Source organism: Aulonocara sp. 'chitande type north' Nkhata Bay, linkage group LG20 (assembly GCF_057382095.1).
Source record: "Aulonocara sp. 'chitande type north' Nkhata Bay isolate Kocher_YH1m ecotype deep benthic linkage group LG20, A_spYH_male_GT1.1, whole genome shotgun sequence".
Lineage (NCBI taxonomy): Eukaryota > Metazoa > Chordata > Actinopteri > Cichliformes > Cichlidae > Aulonocara > Aulonocara sp. 'chitande type north' Nkhata Bay.
This window is the reverse complement of record NC_141363.1, coordinates 35,746,453-35,761,887: the sequence shown is the minus strand read 5'-3', so window position 1 is coordinate 35,761,887 and position 15,435 is coordinate 35,746,453. Positions and strand designations below refer to the sequence as shown.

Genomic DNA, 15,435 nt, shown 5'->3' with positions numbered 1-15,435 from the left:
TTATCAAGACACCGCATATTTTCAAAAGCGCTCCGACGTTTTCGGAGACGTCTGTTACCCACTAGCTCGATAGCTAGCCGGGGGCTAGGCTAACTAGAGCCGTGAGAACACCGGACTCCCGGCAAATCTTTTTCAAACCCACCGCCGTCTTTCGCTACTCAGGTTAAACATGATATATGAGTCACTTAGATAACTTAAAAATGTAATTGTTTGGCTTTTTTTTAGTATTTCATTTGTTCCTGAGTAAATCGGTTTGGCTGAGATTAAAGTTATAGTTTTTACACAGCTGAATAAACGTCAAGCAGACAGCTGATCATCAGAAGTGTGAGATGCTGGAGAATTTACTCCGGTGTCCTGTTATATTTTAGATAGCAAGGAGTTTATTAAACTTCACCGAAACAATCTGCAAATTTCATTAAAATTTAATAAACTATCATCTTGTCTTTATTTTTAGTTAGCACATACCTTAAACAGTTAAAGCTGTAAGCTAATGATAGTTATATAAGAGCAGATGCTGCTGGTGCAATAAGCTGTACGTTTTACCTCCAATGGATGATGATCTGATTAGTCGACTAATCGCAAAAATAATCAGTGACTAGTTGACTATCAAAATAACCGTTTGTGGCAGCCCTAATGGAGAGCGGTAAATTCTTCTCTGGGTATAAAGGTCATCCTACCAACATGGTCTTAAAGACTAAAATATAACATAGTTCATCAATCTGGTGGCAAAATGCACTGGATAGATTGCTATTCAGTAAAAAGGACAAGATGTTACAGTCCCCATGCATTATCAGGGACTGTAACATCTAGTCCTTTTTACTGAATAGCAATCTATCCAGTGATCTTGACTTTTCTGATCTTGGTTGATTTTGCATTCTGCCTTAATGCTGAGTGAAATCGATCCCAGCAGGTGGCTGTCCCTCCCTGAGGGACGGCTGGTTCTGCCAGAGGTTTCTTCCTGTTAAAAGGGATTTTTTTCCCTTCTCACTGTCGCCAAGTGCTTGCTCCAACGGTGTTCTTTTCATTGTTGGGGTTTTCTGTTTTCTTTGTATTATTGTGGGGACTGTACTTTACAATATGAAGTGCCTTGAGGCGACTGGTGTTGTGATTTGACACAAATAAAACTGGATATTGAATTGAAATATCTCAAAAATCTCTATACCTTAAATATTTTGTATCACTTGTGGATGACTTTCACTTTGGTGATTGCCCTCTTTCTTTTGCTAATCTAATAAGAAATGTAATCAGATTCTTGATAACCATGGTTCCATATTTATAAGCCAATCCATTACATACACCTGGGCAACTAATTGTTAATGCAAATCTCTAACCAGCCAATCACAGGGCAGTAACACTTAGACACAGTCAAGCTGACATGCTGAAGTTCAAAACGTGTAACAAAATGGGGAAGAAAGATGATTCAAGCGACTTTGGACGTAATGTGGTTTTTTGTCCCAGATGGGTTGGTCTGGGTATTTCAGAAACTGCTGATCTGCTGGGTTTTTCCCACACAGCCATCTTTTATAGACAATCATGTGAGAAAGAGAAAATATCCAGTGAATGGCAGTTCTCTGGGTGAAAAAACCTGCTTTGAGTTGATAAAGGCAACAGTAACTCAAATAACAACACGTTACAACTGAGGTATGTAGAAGAGCACTGCTGAACACACACTACTTCTAACCTTGAAGTAGATGGCCTAGATAGCAGAAGACCACACTGGGTGGCACTCCTGTCAGCTCAGAATGGGAAACTGAGGCTACAATTTGCATAGCATTAACAAAATTGAGTAACAGAAGATTGCTAAAACATTGCCTGGTCTGATGAATCTCAATTGCTGTTGCAACTGGGCTCAGAACTGGGTGTAAACGGCATGAAAACATGGATCCACCCTGCCTTGTGTCAGTGGTTCAGGCTGCTGCAGGTGGTGGTCTGGTGTGGGGAATATTTTCTTGGCACACTTTGGGCCTCTTAGCAACAACTGAGCATTGTTTAAACAACACAGCGTGACAACACCGAGTTTTGCTGCTGTACTCATCTTCTGACGACTGCTTCCAGCAGCATAAAGCGCCATGTCACGAAGCTCAAACTGTCATAAACTGGTTTCACAGTCACCAGATCTCAATCCAATAGAGGACATCTGCCATGTAGTGGAACAGGAGATTCACACCATGGATGCACAGCTGACAAATCTACACTGTGATGCTATCATGTCAACGTGGACCAAAGTCTCTGAGGAAAGCTTCCAGCATCTCGTTGAATCTGTGCTACAAAGAATTAAGGCAGTTCTATAAGCAAACAAGTGGCCAGTGAGTGTATCTTGTTCCAGTTTGGCATCAAATTAAACACTAGAACTGCTGTCACTTTTTAATCTGATCACCATGTTAGCATGTTGATATTAGCAGTGAATTTGAAGCACTGCTGAGTACTGTTATTAGGGAAGTTCCTTTATGTAAGTTGTCACAAATTGCTCACATTATCAATATAGTGCTTTTGTCAATACTTCCTCTTTCTTTCTGATCCTTTAACTGATGTTATTCTTCTGAGCATCCTGTGAAACATTTATCACACTGATCTGTATCCCAAATACTTTTTTTTTAGTCACTCACTCACGACGGCTATATTTGGTGTGGGACATAATTATTTGATCCCCTGATGAATTTGTAAATTTGCTCACTTACAAAGAAATGAACTCCAGTTTTCATGGTAGCTTGATTTTGATTTTGATTTTTGGGGGGAGTCACAAGAAATCAACCAAAAATCCTCATTACGGAAAAAGTTCTAAACTGAATTTTTGGTTGATGTTCTGTTTCACTCCATTAAAATGAAACAACCATATAATTAGAGTCTGTTCATTTCTTTGTAAGTGAGCAAACTTACAAATTCAACACGAGATTAAATAATAATTTCCCCCTCTTTAGATGTACAACTTGAAGACTCATAATATTTAAGCTCCACTGAAAACAGTGTTTAGTGGAGTTAACTCGTCTTTTCTGAGGAAGTGTAGCAACACTTACAGGCCTTTGTTGGTTGTGTGAGGTCAGAGGACTGGTTAGAATGGCCTCACTGGCCATGGTGGTGTCACGCTTGTTGATTATTTTTGTGTGGCTAGTTTAACTAAACATTAGTTGCTTTTATTTTAATTTAGATAATGTTTCTAAAATTTAAATGGGTGAAAATATTATAGAATTTGCAGTAAAAAGAACTATTAGAAAAAATAATATTAAAATGACTGCACACCCCTGCATTGGAAATCACTGCGCTCACAAATTGTGACTGCAGTTTGCATTGCAGTCTCTACACAGTGCAGAGAAAAGAAAGAAATTACCAGGTGAAAAAGAGATTGAATTAAAGTAATTGAAAAGCACAGCGTTCAAAGGAACCTGTAGTTTCAAAATTTCCAGCACAGCACTTTCACACGATTACATTCTTCTCAAGGTTGGTAAGGAGTTTGCGACATGCAAGTTTGGATACACTGCAAGGAAGGAACGCCGGCTTTGTTTGAAGCAGCCATGATAGGTGCTGATCAAAAACAAACAAACAAAAAAAAAGAGAATTGTCTATGAGGTCAACACAAAACTTCACCCGCGTGACCACATGTTTTCTGATAGGACAGTGCAACAAGGCCTATGCAGCACTCTGCATCCTCAGAACGTACAGCGGGCGGGGGTGAGCTTTCACAAATGAGTAATACCGCCTATGTTGTTGTGAATCTTGGAGAGAAGTGGGAAGAAAACTAAAAATAAGCGCTTAGATGAATCTTCAGCATCAGTTCTGGGGAGACAGAGAGGCACAGTTGGATGCAACCTGTTAAACCTGGACTATTTAGAGGGCGTTCACACAATTGATGCTGCTCACTATAGAACCATCCTTTTCATCAGCTTGAGCACAGCAATTAAGACAAAGGAAATTATCTCTCATTCAAATTTAAAATATAGGCTAATTGTTTATCAAGACATTACATAACCACACAGTGACTGGATTTCAATCATGTCCTAATTACAACAATGAAGTATTTTTCTTCCAAGCCATCCATTTTCTTTTAACGTGTCAGAAGCACTTCTGTTGCATAAGGCTTGCTGTACATGTGGAATCTGTATGAGCTGGGGGTTTTTTTACACTACATTGATGTTTCTTATCCTGCAGAGGAGTTAACCATAAAGTATATCCAAAATTATTTTCTATGATCGTATATCTACTATTCGTTTAGGATCCTGATACTTGTAGAGATATTGATCCAAATATCTTAACATGAGCACTAATTCTGCCTATTTTAAAATATAAAATCTTTTGAGGGATTAGATACCCCTTAAAACCCTTTCTGCAGTTTGCACAAAAGATTCAACAGCTGCCACTTGAAAACGGTAGGTGAAAGAAAAAGCTACTTTTAATTTACATAATTTATACAGCGGCCGTTTTTTCAGTTTTCTGCTGTATTAATTGTTATCTCTTAGAATACACCATACAATCTAACCAATACAGAAATACTAATGATTATGAAATTACTGCAACCCATCATATCCAGAGGTTACTCCTGTGCATGACCATTAGTATAAAAGAAAATAACACAGTATTCCACTTTCAAATGGATCCATTTCATTCATTCAGTTGAGTACACTTTGAACCTTAAAGATTAGCTTCGTCTGGTATAAACAATAGTTTATTGTGACCTTATGAACATCCTAGAGTTGCATAACGTGACCTTTGGTTTTATTGCAGGAATGTTTCATTATTCAAAAAGGCCAGTTAGGTTTTTCCTTATTTTCTGCATTTATGCACTGTTACAATAGAAGACGCTCATATTAGCGTCAAGGATAGGGGTAGCATATTTGCAAGTAATGTCTGTGATCCAAAAGCTCAGGCTTCAACTGATCTAAATGCTCTCTTTCTTACATTTCTGCTACCTTTGGCTCTCTGTGATGTCACCAAGATGATGAACCAAGTATAAGATAAATAGGGATTATTTCTAACACTAAATCATTCAAAGCTTCTCCAGAAGCGGCTTTGAATAAACATATGGAGGTGGAAATGAGCATTTAAGCTGCCTTTTTATGAAGCACCATCCACATCATCATTCACTGATGCACTTTATGGGCCTATCAGGTGTTTTCAGTCCCATTTTGAGTTACAAACCCTCTCTGGCATTAAAACTGTGCACCAGGAGCTTCATGGTTTTTGGTTTTCGTGGCTGAGAAGCTCCTGCAGGTGTGACGTGTAGGTGGGCTGGTACTTTTGTCCATATATTTTATGTTTTCAGTTCTTTTTTTTGTGTGACACCTGTCTCCACAGGTCTGAAATGCTACTGGAGAAGAAAATCACAAAATTTTTTGACTGTATAGTGATTGTTGATCAGTGCTCAGTGGAGGGGATGACTTTTTCATTTCATCCAGTGAAGTGTACAATGATAGACCGATGTGTCATAAATTCAGCTTTTTTGTATGTGTTCGAGAACAACAATGGACACAGGGTGCAATTTGTGCTGCACAAACTGTTAAGTGGCCTATTTTGTGTAAAGTGCTGTCCACTGGGCCCGTGTCACAATCGAGACAGGTCATAAATCAGAATGCATCAAAAGTAGAGTCTTTATTGATGAGTGGGCAAAAGAACCAACTCAGTTAAACTGTACAGTTACAGAATATCATCTCGCGAGGGAATGCCAGACGTAAAAATTATGGACCTCTGTTCACTTTTCACTTTTTCTTTCCATAACAACATCTGTACAAGTTGTAATCCCCAGTTTTGAATCTATGAAATGCAGTGGAATGCATGCTTAGTACAGTATGCTGTGCAAGTGTCCACATTTAAAAAAAATTGACTGCACGTGTATATCTATGCCTAACATATCGTAGGTCAGACATTTGTGTCACATGAATTGTAATTTGGAGAGACAATTCATTGTATTCATTGCCAGTTTTCATACACCACACAGATTGGGGGTCGTATACAACCTGAAGATGTTTGGATTTTGAACATACTGTGATCCAGACACTCAAGTGCTGGCTTTAATGTTCGGGGGTGGGGGGGGATATAAGATGGCACGGTAACATTCAAGTTTCATTCAAATTAAGTGCCACTTCATTTTCTCTTTTTTTTTGTATTCTGGTGAGAGCAAAACAGCACTTTAAAACATTCCCAAGATCGTCATTTGCAAATAAATGTACACTTCCTAATGGTTTTTTTTTTTTTTCCAAATAACGTAATATACATCATCATTCAAGTCATTAAATCCTATGGCCTGTTTTCAATGTACAACTGTTGTTTTCTAATTATTCTGTCTCCCTTTTTTTCATTATCCATCTGTATTTCACAATTGCTTGCACATTAGCATTAAAAATCCAGCTTAAAAATCCATTTGAAGGATAAATTTCCATATGATGAGATTGCTCAATTTTCCATGATTTTGAGACCACAAGATGAGGCTGCTTTCATATTGACTCAGTGTTACTGGAACCTTTTCTATCATCATTATTTCTTTCTGTCTCCTTCCACTTCCCTCTGCATTTTTTTTTCTTTCTGCCTTTTTTTTTTCTTTTTCACACACATACACACAAATGCTCTATAAAAACACACAAACAGGAATATAGATTCCTGTACGGTCTATACAATATGAAATCAAGTCATATTTCAAAATAGTGTCATCTGCTTAACATGTATTGTTTACAAATAAAGGAAAACAGGCAATTTTTTTTTTTATGATACAAAGAAACCTGACACGCCCTAAATCAAGTCCAAAAAAATCAAGCATGTTAGGGGCTTCTGGGATCACAACAGCTATTTAAATGTATCCAAGGTTATTGAGTCCACTTGATATTCTGCAGTCTCTTTTTGAAATACATGAAAAGGCGTCCAGGGTGGTCTATCAATCCATTTAGACCCTTTGAGTTCCTTGATGTGTTTCAGAGTTAGTAACGCTCTGATCATCACTTTCTATTCACAGTCCACGGCACATTTCTTCAAGGATTTCAAGCCTCTCTGTGTCTGTTTTGTGCCTTATGTGACACAGAAACGCATTCTCAGCTGAAAGCTCTGGGGCGTGTCCCTCTGAAATAAGGCAACGTTATTTTAAAATGGCATCTGACACACTTAGCTGGAGCGGTGATTGTTGTGATCTTTCCAATTTATTAATTATATAGTCCGTCATCAGCGGTGCACACCCTTAAAGTGTTACCAGGGCGTTTCTACTGCCCTATCCAAACCTTTGCAACTCACACATTTTTTCACATATAAACATTCTTCAGATATCGGCACTGTGCCTGCATTTGTTAGCAAAATTTGGATTTTGTTGTGCAAAACAACAAAACAGACACTGACACTTAAGCAAGGTGCATTGCAACCCTTCTGCTCTCCAAATTCCCCCTTAAAACGTGAAACATCCCCCTCTTTAGGCTCATTTTTAATCTCACATGATGCAGTAGGCCTCATCCTGGGGCAGGTGTTGTTTAGTCCTCCAGTAAGTAGGCAGATGAGCTCTCAGCACTTTCCTCAGGTCCTCGTTCAGCAGGAGGCAGAAGATGGGGTTCACTCCGGCCTGGGCGAAGCTCATCCACACTGTGATGGAAAGGTACCTATGAGGGATGGTGCAGGACTTTACGAACACCCTCCAGAAGCACGCCACGATGTACGGTGCCCAGAGGACCAGAAAGAGCAGGGTGATGGTGTAGAACATCCTGCCCAGCCTCCTCTCTGATCGCACCTCCTCCATCCCGAGCAGCCGCCGGTGCTGATTGTGTAAATTTTGCCTGATGCCCAACAGAGTAGGTGGCATGGGACCACGACCGAACCCTGCGATCCAGTTAGCTGCAGCTTGACCTGTGGCCCCGGGACCGTGGAAGGTCCAGTTCTGGCTGATAGCGGGCACCAGCTGGACAGGTTTCATCTTGCGGTGCCTGTATTCAAACAGCAGCAGCTTGGCGTAGAAGCCATGAGTAGCCAGGACCACCACAGCCAGCATGAGCATGAAACCCAGGGTGTCGTTGGTCTTCAGGTAGCGGTGTTCAAAAATGCACTGATCCTCATCACGAATGAACTTATAAGTCCCCACGTCAAAGACGGGTGGGAACGCCATGGCGACTGCCAGAGTCCACACCATGCATATGATGGCGGCACAGGTCCAGATGGTCATGCGTTTGGCGTAAAATCGGTGGTGGGCAATGGCAAGGTAGCGAGTGACAGCCACACAAAACAGCATGAAGGCAGCGTGAAAGCAAAACAGCACAGCCATAAAAGCCACAACTTTACAACTCAAGGCACTGTAAGTCCAGGCCGAGCTGTTGTGGACGGAAACCAGCACAAAGGGGAAGCAGGCAGCAGAGCGAACTGCATCGGCCAGGCACAGGTCCAGAAGAAAGAAATAGGGAGCCTTGTGAAGCGTCCTGTCTCGCAGGACCAGCAGGGAGACCAAGAGGTTGCCTACAAGACTGACACAGATGATCAACCCCAAGAAGACCAGCTTAAAGTAGGCAGACACATCTGTGGCAGAGATTCCTCCATTGTTGTTGCTGCTGTCACTGCTGCTGCCGCCCCTTGCTAGTCCACTCTGAGAGGCCAGCACAGCCAGCAAACTGCCAGGGCCGTCGATGGCAAAGCTCTGGTTAGCCATTCTTTCCCCTTCCACAAGAGCCTGCCTGGTTTGGGCCCCTTTAAAAACAGTACAGATCCTCCTACAGCCGTCGTCTCCCACGGCTCTCTCGTCTTTACAAGGAGAGGCCGAAAGGATCTTTTCTACAAGACAGAATCATCTTTCCTCTTTGTCCACAACCTCGCCACCTGCGAACAGAGACACACACACATTTTGAGGAACGAAAAACAGCACGTCTGACCTGCTCGTTAGGTCGAACACGCTCGCCACTAAATTGAAGCAAAGCTTACATTTAAACACAGTGAATATAGAAGTGCTGTGTTGGGCAACACAGTGGAAATATCTGCCTTCCTGTTTCTCTAAGGCTGGGATCAGATCAGCAGCTCTACAGCATGCCAGCTCCTTGGCTCTCTCAGTAATTACCTTGCTCGTTGCTAAGATACAACAGCTCACATACTTTGTGCAAGTGTGGGTGTTTGAGTGAATGCATGGGGGTGTACGGTGGGGGGTGGGCTGGAGCAGACACAGTACAACCGACACTGGGCATGTCCAACAAACAGGGATGTTGTAAATGAGCAAAGAACATTTTCTGCTTTCTCTCTGCATGCGTGTATGCGTGACAGTCGGTTAAAGAGCAGAGGGTGTAATCAGTATCATTCAAAGCACATAACAAATATAATGGCAGAGCACGGAGCCATTTGGGTTTTTACCGAAGGCCTGTGTGTGTGTGTGTGTGTGTGTGTGTGTGTGTGTGTGTGTGTGTGTGTGTGTGTGTGAGAAATGTGTTATGTTACTCAACAGGGTGATAAAACCACTGTTGCCATCACCACGGGCAGACATCAGTGTTGAAGCAAGGAAACGTAAACCTTATTCTGGGAATGAAAAATCAAATATAAACCAAATCTGAGACCTGCAAACTCATTTGTGGGTAGAGGATGATAACAATACTCAGTCGTGCTGCTTGTATGGGTGGGCCTTGTCTATGTAGGCCATGACACCCAATACGATTTGCCATAACTGTAAGCTTGTTTTCTTTTCTTTATTCTTTTTTCAATCATAGCAGCTCTCTGCCACCTTGACAAATATCATTTCACCTGATTAAATGGCTGCCATGGCAGCTAGGCCTGAAACACAGGGTGGAGTGAAAAACACATGAACAGGTGTCAAAATCACCATCATTTTTTTTTTTTTTATTGTGTGTGTGTGGGTGTATGTGTGTGTGTGACTGAGAGAGAGAGAGCGATAAAGAGATGGAAAGAGAGGGGGAGAGAGATAATAACCTACCTTTCATCCCTTCATTTTTGCATCCTTTCTTTCCTCACGGTAAAAAAAAAAAAAAAAAAAAAAAACAACAAAAAAGGGATCCCAGTCGCTTTGCTTCAGTGTTCGTTAAATGGAGAGAAAAGCACATAATAAAGCTGCATGGTCTTGCTGTGTGATCTCAGGCTCAAACAACACCTGTTATGCATAAATCCATCGCGAGGAAAGCGAACTGAGCAACATTTAATAAACATAAGACGGGCAGAGGCTACCTAATAATCAACAGCTGATCAAAAAAAAAAAAATCCAGGATGAGGACTGATGTAAAGCCACATTTAAAAGATATGCATACAAAAAACACTCTCTCACACACACACACAAAAAAAATCCACCGCCACCCTTTTACATTTTCATGGAGAAGAAGGTGCTCATTTGGTGTCTGAATATCATCCGAGAAAACAGATTTTATGTTGCATCACGTCGAGGATGGGTTTCCAGAAGCCTAGAAACACACGCGGTGGAAAAATAACATATCTTGCTCTGTTCATATATCCAAATGATGTCAGATTTTCAATGCTTATAATAACCCACCCACAAACGTTAGAGAGGAAAAAAAGATCGCGCATCCCCTAAATGAATCGTCTTGGCGTTTATATTGACTAGTGGCACCAGGACAATTAGTCCACACAGACAACAGCCGCGATACGTCTCTTTTCCCCATCTTTCGGCGTAAAAGGCGATGTATTTACCCTGAACTGTTATTATGCAGTCTTTGTTTTGCTGTCCAGCGAAGGTGGACTACATCTTAATGGTCCAAAATAAAAGCCTCCGTGGCAGAACAAATACATGATTTTTGGACAAATCCAGCGACGGCACAGAGGGCTTCACATCGCAGACGCTGCCGAAATCAAATGGAAAAAAAAATAGGAAAAACAAAAACAAAAACAGCACGGCTGGATTAGGCGAATTATTCCTGAATAATCCCAATTATGGCTGCTTGCAAGGAGGCAGCTCGCACATTCGCGGAAACCGTCGGTTTTATTCGGAGAGAGAGAGAGCGGGAGGGAGAGAGAGAGAGGGGGAGGGAGGCAGGGAGGGAAGGAGGGAGGGAGACAGAGGCGGACCTGTGCAGTACTGTGGGCCCAATAACTTGAAAGTGATGTTCTCTGAATGACGTGCCAGTTTTGTCCAGTATGGGTGCACTGAGGAGCTCCACCTGTCAACTAGCTACGTCTTACACTGGTGCTCCTGTCCTCGGTGACAAACTGGGTTGACTGGAACACATGGGCCTGACGGGGTCCAAGGAATTCTGGGGGCTCTGGAAGAATATTGGGCCTCCTTTTTGAAAGTGGAAAAACATCTCATTTAAAGTTCTGCAAGAACCTAAAAACATCACCAGAACGAGCACACACAATTGATTCGAGGTGCCTTATATTTTAAGGCAAAAATCCTACAATAATACAAAATAAACAGATGAAACTCCAGCAATCATATGACCCCCTTTGAGCAAGCACTTTGGCGACAGTGGGAAGGAAAAACTCCCTTTTAATAAGAAGAAACCTCCAGCAGAACGAGACTCAGGGAGGGACAGCCATCTGCCATCTGGGGTGAAAACAATGGACACCAGGGGCATAATTTCCAGGGGGGTTAGGGGGGTTATGATCCCCCCAATAATCAGACCCAATCAAAATAAGCCCCCCCCACCCCCACCCCCCCATGAAATTATGAATTATTCTGCATAAATAGGCTGTTGATTTTCTTTACTCATTTCAGGTATTACCAGCAAAATAGTTTCATGTTTAATCATCTGGGAATTTACCCAGATTTATTTATTTATTTAGACAGAGATCTTGACCCCCCCCCCCCCAATGTTCAGCACAAAGTTACGCTGATGCTGGTAGGTGTACAATATGTGAATGAACAAGACTGTGTTATGTGACCCATGATGCTGCACAAGACTGTAAATATAATTTTGTGTTTGATAATTTCTTTTATCAAAGTGGGGGGAAAAGACTTTAGACTTTTTATTAAATAAATGCTGCAATCCTACTTAAGTAGGTTATAGCGTGCAAGCTTTTTAATCAAAATATATATATATTCTAAATACTGAGTAGGCTAAAGTAAGCATACTCACTATGATCACTATTATTGATCCATGTATGTGTGTACATATATTTCTCTTTAATGTTCCAGCTGTTGATTATTTTCAATACTTATATATTGCAGGGTAGGTTGATCTATAATAATGCAGTTAATCTGCAGAATAATTCTAAACTAAAGATTTAATACTTTACATTAAACCTACACCTTAGTAAAGTACTTGAGGAAATGAATTTAGTTACATTTCTACTGTTCCTATCCATGCGCTCATCCAGTGGTGATGTAAGATTAGCAGTAACTAGTACTATGTTTCAAGGCAAATTATATTTCAGCTCATCCACCCCATGCTCCCGCCCCTCACATATCTGTTAACTAATAATAGATTGGATTTATATAGCGCTTTTCAAGGCACCCAAAGCGCTTTACAATGCCACTATTCATTCACACACTGGTGGAGGCAAGCTACGGTTGTAGCCACAGCTGCCCTGGGGCAGACTGACAGAAACGAGGCTGCCATATCGCGCCATCGGCCCCTCTGGCCCACACCAGGGTAAAGTGTCTTGCCCAAGAACACAACGACCAGGGCAGAGAGCCTGGGATCGAACCGGCGACCTTCCGGTTACAGATACGCTTCCCAAACCCCTGAGCCACAGTCGCCCCTGTTTAGTAATTAAAGCCATTTTAATGCATTTTCCTCCATTTACAATGGACCAAAAGTAATTAGACAAATTATCATAATTTTAAATACAAGGACTGTTTTAATAATTGATGGAAAATAATTTCCAGTCAAGAACTGTCTGAAGTACAGAATCCATGAATATCACCTAATGCATCATATCCTCCTGGATCTGCCAGGCTTTTACTGCGGTTTCTGGTTGTTTGCGCTCCTAGTTTTATTTTTAGGAGCTGAAAATCATGCTCTATTGTATGGAAGCTTGAAATTGCCACTCATGAGTTAAAATTTTGGCTGTTATGTCAAAATTTTGAGTCAGGTATTGCAAAAGTTCAACTTACTAACTCAAATGTCTGAGAAAGGTTTTAAACTGAAGTTTCAGTCATAGCTGGTGCCACCCCATACCCCCTTCTGGATACACCTCTGTTTACGAAATCTCTGCAGTTAAAAATATATGCTCGACTACGGCTGGGAAAAAACACGTTTCACCATTATTTATTTATTTTTTATTATTAACAAGAGTTCTCACTCTGGGATGCACAGTTTAACATGTTAGTTAGTTTTACTAATGTATATTCTGCTTTTTTGTTTCTACGTCATTCATGGTAATGATGAGCTACTTAGGTTTAAGTTTTAAAAAAAGAGTTTTACATGTTACTGCATGAAATCTAATTATCTGTCTTTAGGACCTTGTTAGCATTACTGTTTGAATATAAATATACAAATAAATAATTTGATTATCATTAATACAACAATTTGAGTTTTTAGCCTCACAATGAGTGTCCCAGATTTTATTGTGAAATCAACTGCCCTTTGAAAATGGTAACACGCTAACCAGCCAAACTATGTAAGCTGATTATACTAAATGTGAAATACATGTCAAATATTTTTGACATAAAACCTTTAATTTATATTACTTTATTTAGTTGTATTACAAAACAAACAAAATCAACAGGTTAAAACCATGTGAAATACCCCAGTGTTTAAAGAAAAGTGCATCAGCTAAAACAAAATAGGAATTAAATTATGAAGGCAAAGCTAGCTAATATTATAATGAGCTTTAATCTAACGCAGCATGTAGATGAATGTAATCAGAAGCTTCAGTTTGTCATTTCAAACATATAAACAGAACTAAATGTTCACCAGGCACAAACAGTGCTTAGTTGAACATTGACAGCAGCGCAATGCTGAGGTTAGATATTTAACTGATAGTTTGTGTTTCCAAACGTAAAACATTAAGGCCACCTGAAGGTCACAAAAGGCCTTCTGTTTCTTTCTGGCAATGGCAGATGCCATAAGATGCCATCATCTGTTACAGAATAAAGTTCTGGGTCTTTGAACACCAGTGTACAAGTAAACCAAAGCCGAATGAAAATGATAAATTAGAATTTTTGTATCCATTTAATGAGGCTTATTAACTTTCTTTGATATTAAACAGAGGTGACATGAAATACAGTTATTATAAGTGTTAGGATCATGGATCCTTTGGTTGAAAAGAAGCTCAAATGTTTTCACAACACTGATGCATGATATTAAAAAGCCTTCTGAAGGACAACAGTCAATAATAATGACAACTATATATTAGAGGCTCACAGCTTTAGGCGTACAGCCTAAAAATAAGTGCACAATACTGAACATCGAAGCATTTCTTTTCATTTGTTTTTATCCTCCATTTAATAAATGTTTTGAGGGGGTTTAACGAAATCTGTGGATCTGGGAAATGGAAACGTCTGAACAAAAAAAATTTAAAAAGGACTAAACGGGCAAATATGTGTGAAATGATAACTGTGATGGACCTGATAAAACCAATAAACATTCACAGGCCACGCTTGGAGGAGTACAATGACAAGTTAAAGGAGGGGTATTATGGAAAATCCGATTTGTCTTGTCTTGGAGGATTTCACTGTCACAGACAATATTTAAATAAAAGCTGGTACTCCTGCTGTTGCAATTGCTTCTCGTGATGAAATACCTCTGTTCAAACAAGCTGAGGGTGACGCCACACCCTGGGTGGAAAACGATGCCCTTCTATCTGCTGTTTCTTAATATTGCCACAGCGCTCGCAGATCTCCTTTTGAAATCACTGCTTAACATGGACTACCTGAAAAAAACAGTAATTATTCCAAAGGGTGGGTCTTATAAAATTCACACCAGTTATCCTGCTTGGGACAGCTTTCAGATTGCCTAAATTTTTAATGTTTTCCACCCTGCATGTGTGTGACCACCACACAAATTAGTCACTCCTGCTATTTTCCCTGCAAAAGTCTGCAAAATACAAATGTGCTTGGATGAATACGTCTGTTTTAAGGTTAATGCGTAATCTGCATATAATCCACAGAGTGCCTAACATCCAAGGATCAAAAGTTTAAAGTTATTAAAGCTTTATTTGGCCAAAAATGAAGATAAAATATTAAGACTAAGTCCTAAATATAAGAAGAGGTAGACCTGACGAGAGGTGCCGTCTTATCGTATAACATCCGAGGAGATTTCCAGAGAATTTTCAGCCTTCAAACACTGAGCTCATCTTACAGTGGCCAGTGAATACTATAAGCTGCCATGACTTCAGTGCAATGCCTGACCTTTGGCTTCTATCCGCAGCTCATGTTGCTGTCTGTGTATTTCCACTTCAAGCAAAGCTGAACACGCTCGAGTTGTGGAGGCGCTGAAGGCTCTGATGTTATTTTAAAGGTGTGTCAGTGCCTTCAATGCGATCTGTTCTGCACCGCAGTGTCATTACTGCGCATAAAGCTGTCGTGTTGTTCGTGTTTGTTCTGCAGACTGCATGAAAAGAAAAACACAGATAAGCAAAGACACAAAGTGGTACAGG

The 15,435-nt window shown here is 40.5% G+C and overlaps 1 protein-coding gene across 2 annotated transcripts; it reads right to left on the bottom strand.

Moving 5' to 3' along the window:
• Nucleotides 1–5,294: 5,294 nt before the first annotated feature.
• Nucleotides 5,295–10,859, bottom strand: LOC147306146 (putative G protein-coupled receptor 173). Of its 2 annotated transcripts, none has more exons than XM_086277960.1 (2): nt 9,860–10,859; nt 5,295–8,763 (listed from the first exon to the last, which is right to left on the bottom strand). In XM_086277960.1, the coding sequence occupies exon 2, from the start codon at nt 8,594–8,596 to the stop codon at nt 7,397–7,399; it is 1,200 nt and encodes a 399-aa protein (XP_086134086.1). In that variant the 5' UTR covers nt 8,597–8,763; nt 9,860–10,859; the 3' UTR covers nt 5,295–7,396. The 2 variants fall into 2 exon arrangements, with proteins under 2 accessions (XP_086134086.1, XP_086134087.1); XM_086277961.1 differs by lacking the exon at nt 9,860–10,859 and adding an exon at nt 8,866–9,829.
• Nucleotides 10,860–15,435: the final 4,576 nt, after the last annotated feature.

What these genes read in the sequence shown, in the direction of transcription:
- LOC147306146 (XM_086277960.1), bottom strand. Translation starts at nt 8,596, where the DNA reads ATGGCTAACCAGAGCTTTGCCATCGACGGCCCTGGCAGTTTGCTGGCT.